General features: G+C 37.4%; 1 protein-coding gene across 1 annotated transcript in view; it reads right to left on the bottom strand.

Annotated features, from left to right (window-relative positions):
• The window catches only part of LOC115228986 (extracellular matrix protein 3-like), a 507,023-nt gene extending 501,119 nt beyond the window's left edge, over window positions 1-5,904 (bottom strand). Inside the window, exon 1 of the mRNA XM_029799424.2 lies at window positions 4-5,904. Within this exon, the coding sequence (XP_029655284.1) occupies window positions 4-5,284 (5,281 nt within the window). The 5' untranslated portion in view covers window positions 5,285-5,904. The remainder of the gene's footprint in view (window positions 1-3) is intronic.
• Window positions 5,905-6,845: the final 941 nt, after the last annotated feature.

The raw sequence follows: 6,845 nt of genomic DNA on the forward strand, positions 1-6,845 counted from the left end.
TACCTTGGGTCCATGTGGTGATTCTAGAAGTTCCGTGCTTGGTATTAGACAATGATCCAAACTTTGGAGGTACAGTCAAAGAATAACGTAATTCCTCATCCTGGGTATCATGATCTTGGGACTTAAGGACGTCTTCAGACAAGACGAATCCCATTTTCCCGTTTTCTAATACAGTTAAGAAAGATGCTCCTTCGTTGACAGAAATCAAGGGGATTCCATTGTCAACTTCTTCTATTTCAATATTCATCGTCTGAGGATGACGTTTCGAATAACTGGTACCGGGGAAGACATAGAAATCTGAATGGATTCCGTCTGTTACCATAAAAGAGAAACTATCAGATTGTGTGTCGGAACCATCGTGTTGGTAGCTAATTAGGTTGTTAGCGATGTCAGCCTGTGTAAATCTGGTTACGATACGTGAGTAGTTGTGTAAAAGATTTCCATGAAGCGGCACTTGAGTAATAGTAAATTCAATGTTATTGTCATTTGTATCCCTATCATCAACTTTAAGTTCAGACAAAGTGAGAAGTTTTGAACTACCTTCGTTTACCCGTAATACATCAAACGTAATCACAGGTTTTTTGTTGTCAACATCGGTCAATGAGATCCTAAAGGTTAACATAACCTGGCTGTATTCATCAGTCACTTCAAACATTAAACTATCCATTTTCATTTCGTCATTGCTCGTGTGAACGTATATTATTTCATCAGCGGCTAATTCATCCAACGAAAAATTAATTATAGGTTCTCCTGGTTTATGTAAGTTTTCCAAATGTCCTCTGGTTGGTGAACGAGTAAGCACAAATTGCAGTTCTTTGTTGTGTATTTTCAAATTTGTTCCGGTGAGCAAATCAGTGGTCAAGGTAATCCAACCACTTTCGGGAAGTTCAACACCTCTGTTGATTATTTGTTGTGTAACTTCTCTTTGACCTTTGACAGTGATATAAAAATACTGGTCAGTCAACATGTTGTGGTTATCAGTAAGATCGAATTTGATAATGTCCCTAACGACATCAGCTCCATTATGTTCATACTGAATGCGTTTTTGGTCAATATCATACTGAGTGAAATTATCACCTGTGCTGAGGTTACGCAATAAATGTCCATTGCTGATTCGTTGTAGATAGCCATATTTAGGTGGCCCTCGAACAATATACATGATTGTCTCGTTTTCTGAATCTGGATCTTCAGCTTTAAGATACTTATTAGATATTGTTTTTATTGTTCCGATCTTTTCTATTTCCAATCCAGTATTGACAGTAAGTCTGGGAGTTTCATCATCAACTAGAATAATTGTAATTGGAAGAGTATTTGTTATATTGTGTTTGCCATCAGTTAGAGTAAACTTGAAATAATCTTCGGGCGACTCTGAACCGTCATGTTCATATAAAATTGTTGAGTCCTGAACTATATCAGAGAGAGTGAAGTTAGTTATCTTTATGGTACCTGCTAGGGTTTGTTTACCAAGAACACCGTGTTTCGGGAGTTCATCAATTACAAAAGTCAATACGTCCTTTGGCTGATCTTTATCTGTGGCATTTAGAATAGCGTTTTCAATAGTTAGTAACATTCCTTCGGCGACAACAAATTCTCGCATGAAAAGGCGAGGAGTTTCATCGTTTTCTGGTAATATAACTATGGGGAAAACATATCGTTCTGAAAAGTTTATTCCGTCAGAACACATAATAATAAAGCTATCACTTCGTTCCTCAACACCTTCGTGGAAACTCTGGACATAATTGATGTTTCCCAGTTGCAAATGCTTATTGCTGAAAGCAGAAATTGGTATTCCTTTTTGTGATTTGCCGCTGATAGGCGCTGGAGAAATATTTTCTAGATAGCCAAAGTTTGGACGCACGACTAAAGTACAAATAATGTCTTCATCTTCGGTGTCTTCATCATGAACATTAAGGTGAGATGTTAAAATCGGATTCTTTTCACTCTCACTAACTGTGTAAATATCTGCAACATTTACAACAGGTAACTTATTATCCACCGGTAAGATTTTGACATCCACTCTTATTTGTTCAACTTTTTGGCCACCAACAACGAGACTGTCCGATTCGTCAGTTAGCATTAGTTCAAAACTATCCTTTTCTGGTTTTGTCCCAATCTCGCCTGTAGTGTGTTGATATTTTACTTTCTTATTAATGATATCTTGTCGTGTAAATTTTTGTGTTAGAATTACTCCTTCCAGAGGATGCTTCGTAATAATAAAGGTAAATTTCCGATCATCCGAGTCTGTAACGGCTGTTTTCAGAAAGTCCTCTGTTATTACAACAGTACCCATTTCATTGACTTCGATAGAAGTATGTAATAATTCGTTGCCATCTGCAGTTCTGATAAATTTTGCTTCTTTATTGCCCACATCCGACACGAAGACTTTAACATTCACTGGTAACTTGTGGACACTGTCTGTAACAGTCAAAGAAAATTTGTCCGAATCTTCTTCGTCTCCGTTGTTTTGATAGAAAATTACTCGATTGATTATATCTTGTTTAGAAAATATTTGTCCGGCGGTAAGGATGTCAACATTTTTACGGATAACTCCATGCTTTGGTTCGACTTCAATGATGAAAAATATATCCTTGTCTTTTGTATCATTGTCTTCTGCATTTAAAATATCGGTGGTTATGACAGCTTCTCCATTTTTTATAACGTGCAAACCGTTGTTTAGAACACGAGGAGGTTTATTACTGACAGAACGAAGTTTTATGATAAATTCCTGATCTTTCAATACATTCCCAGATATATCTTGCACATCAAACGTAAATTTCAGGAGTCTGGCAACAAGTCCAAGCTGCTCAGTGGGGTGCTTATAGCAGGCCTTATGGTGGTTCAGTTGTGACTGAGTAAACGTAACCAGTTTCGACTTCTGTTTGTTGCAGTGAACCAATTCCCCGACGTCCAACAGTGTGTTAGCATTGGTGTCACGGAGGGGAGAGGTTATGGTGTAGGTAATCTGACGGTCATCAGAATCATCGTCTGTGTAACGAAGAAACTTCTTTTTAAAAGATGTTAGTTTTGCATCATCTACATTCATAAAAAGAGTACTCCGGGAATCTAGGTAAGGTGGTCGATCATCAACAGGGAAGATCTTAAACACAAAATTGTGGAATTGAGATTCATTAGGTGGGTCACCGTTATCCACCAGTTTAAATTTCATTTTATCAGTAACAAAATCCGAGTGATGGGGTCCAACATGCCGGTAAAATACTTTCCCGTCAAGGATGTCTTGTTGAGTGAATTCCCTCACTGGTTTTTCGTATGCTCCATTGACAAACTTCCATCCAGATATATCCTCAGAAGGTGATACCTGAAATTTTCGAAGCAGAAGATGACCTTGCTTTGAAAAAGGTGGTTCTGTGATAAAGCGAATGGTACTATCTTCACTGTCAATATCAGATGCACTAAGAACGAATGGTGTGATATCTGCAAGTTCGTTCTTACGTATTTCTAATCCCGTGTTTACAGTCAATGTCGGGGCCTCGTCATCCAATGCGTAGATAGCAACTGGAAAGAGAAAATCAACTTTATGTGTACCATCGGTCATTCTGAATACTATGTTATCACTGAAAGTATCGGAGCCATCATGATTATAACTAACCTCATTATTGTCGAGATCCTTCGGAGTAAAATATTTCCTGGGTAAATTGTTTACAAAAATTTGGCCATGAACTGATCCTCGAATAACTGTAATAGTAACATCGTTGATATTATCAACATCCATGATCTGTAAATTATCCGCACTTGACAGCACACCTGACTGGCCTTCGAATAACTGGACACCAAAGTTTTTAATAACTACCGGGGCAAGACTGTTCATTTGTCGGACCACCACAGTTAGGTTGATGTCTTTCGAAACTGATTTATCACCGTCTATAACTTGTAAAGGAATTTCTATAACTCGACGCTGTTTATCAGAATCTCCAGTTGGAGGTTTGTAAACGATTTTCAGTTTTTTAATATCTTTTTGTCGAAAAGAATTAATGGGAAGTTCGGGGTCATCTGTTGATATGAGAAATCCTTTCTCGGCAGCAAGTGGTTCTGTTATGTTAAAAATCAGCTGGTCAGCTGGCGTTTCTGTATCGTAAGCGGCCAAAATTTCCGGTGTGATTGCAGTCATTGCAAACTGGTCAACATCAAGTATTAGGGTACAATCCGAATTAACTTTAGGCGATGAGTTCTTTTTACCAGCTCGAATTTTAATCATTTTATGAAAATATTCCTGCTTGACCAATGTCCCGTTTTGGTCAACAGCTTCTACCAATAGCGGAACATAATCCTTCCTCGGGGATTTACTTCTTGCTGTGTGCTGGTATCTTACGTTCGCAAGAAGAAATTGGTCGCAGTCCATCATTGTCAAAGTTGTAGTATCGTTGATTATGCGCCCATACTTGGGCAAACCAGTTGCAGGGCTAAGAACGGTCACTTTACATGTGACTTTGGAAGGGTCATAAGTAAAATGAGTATTACTCTTCGTGAACGGTTGACTGTAGCTGAGTAAGTTCCGAACCGGGAGTGGTAAATTATTAGTGACAATTTCCAGGGGTTTGAAAGAAAGTTTTATATGTAAAACAAAAGGAATAATTTTTGTTGCAGTCTCTGTGTCATAGCGTATTTGCATTGGGACGTAATCCTCCTCGGGGCTCTGACCACCAAAATGGGTGTAAGATACTTGGTATGGCTTAAATTGACAAGGAAACCTTACTGGTGTCAACTTTCCGGGCTTATGCGACAAACTGTCCGTTTCTAAAACGCTAATTAGGCAGCGGTCCCCTTTACCAACATGTAATTGTAAATCGCTGTAAGGGTCAATATATACAGTACGTCCATAATTTACTTCTATACTTTTCTTTTCAATGAAGATCTCGCTCGATTTTAAAATCCCACTGTCCGCTTTACTGACCTGTGCACTGGCCGAGCCAAAGAACAAGGCACTTAACATTGAGATCTGCAATAATAATAATAACATAGCGGTCGTCCTGCTCCTTGTTATCGTCGTTGTATAAGTTGTACTTCTGTGCATTGCAGAGAGCAGTGCTAAACTAAACAAGTCCCGTCTCAGTGACGGCACAGATGTGTGCGATTTGGTAAGTTTGTTCCCGTCAGCTGAAACGGCTGCTGCTGCTGCTGCTGTTGGCGTAGTTATTGTTGATATTGTTACCGCTGCTGCCACCACCTCAGTTGCTGCTGTTACACTGACTTTGAAAGCACAGTCGGCGCTGGCCATGTGACTGTAAGAGTGGGGCAACCATTTGATTGGATTTACCATTGACAACATTTTGTAAACTTTCTCTCTCTTCTTCTCTCTCGCTCTCTCTCTCTCTTTCTTCCTCTCTCGCTCACGTTATACTATTTACATACTATTTTTGCTTCCACTTTACTTTCAGCTTCCAGCTCCTCCTTTTCTACCTCCTCTTATCATTGTTGCCGTTGTCAACAAACAAGTATATATATAAAAAAAAAAATAATAATCTTATAACGAGACAGCGAAAAACTCAAGTGTTATGAGGACGAAAGCACTGATTTCAGAGTAAAACCGCCGGTCTTTTTTTTTCTTCTCTTTCTGTCTTTCTTCTATATATTCCTTTTACCACTGTTTCGTTTATTCTATCTCTATGAATGCGATTCTCTTTTTTACACCCTCTCTAGCACTCACACACACGCTATATATATATATTATATATATATATATATATATATATATATATATACACACACACAGACGTATACTCTTCGGCAAAAAGTTGTGAAACTTTCTTACACTGTTTACATCCGTTTATTCTATGCTATCAGATCGACAAGTCCAGCACACACGTAACAATAACATGCATTACATTCGAAATTATCAAACTATACGCATCGATAATAATAATAATAATGATAATAATAATAATAATGATAATAATGATAATGATAATAATATGTCAAAATTCTAATAACAACAAGGAAAATTCAATGGTTAATTCATAAAATATACATAAAAAACAAACTGTGGCTTATATTCTTACTTGTGTGATAACAAATGATTATCGTATTATATAAAATTCTTAATATCATCATCCGTCGTATTGTGTAAACGTGGTAGGGAAGTATGTGTGTGTGTGTGTGTTTGTGTTTGTATATATACGTCGTACGAAAGAGATTTATATTATATATGTATATATATATATATATATATGTGTGTGTGTTGTATATTTAGAAATCCTGTCTGTTTTAACTTGTTGCAGAAGTAGTGGTAATTATTATTGTTGTTGTTGTTGTTGTCGGTATGTTATGTTTGTTCTTTAAATCATTTTTCTTTTCCCCCTCGTCCGGGTAAAATGAGGGTTCGCCTGCAGCAGCTAGTAGTAGTCGTAGTAGTTGTAAGAGCGGTACATAATTCCTTCCGTTCTTGGCCCTGGCTTGTTAGAACTTATAATAGTCGTAGCAGCAGTAGTAGTAGTAGTACCAGTAGTTTATTTAAAAGCTGCTTGCAGTTCTTATTGTAGTTGTTGCTCGTAGTGATGTCTGTGTACTCCTTTAAAGGCTCCCTCTGCTGTCCTGCGTGCGTTTATACATATATCCAAGTTAACCGGCGCTTATGGTAAAATTCCCCAAACTGGTTTTTTTTAGTCAGCTGGTAACGAATTGGTTACTCCTGTTTGGTATTATTAATAAATGTTGGTGGTTTATTTTGTATACTTTTTCCGACCTTGTTTTTTTTTTTTTAATGATATTTTTTTTTTTTTTGGCTTGTTAAAAAAAAAAAATAATAAGGGCCCAACTTGTAATGGAGGGCGTAGCTTGATTGATAATAATTGTTGCTATCGTTGTTATATAGTTTGCTTGTAGTTTGATGC

The sequence above is a fragment of the Octopus sinensis genome, linkage group LG2, assembly GCF_006345805.1.
Source record: "Octopus sinensis linkage group LG2, ASM634580v1, whole genome shotgun sequence".
Classification (NCBI taxonomy): Eukaryota; Metazoa; Mollusca; class Cephalopoda; order Octopoda; family Octopodidae; genus Octopus; species Octopus sinensis.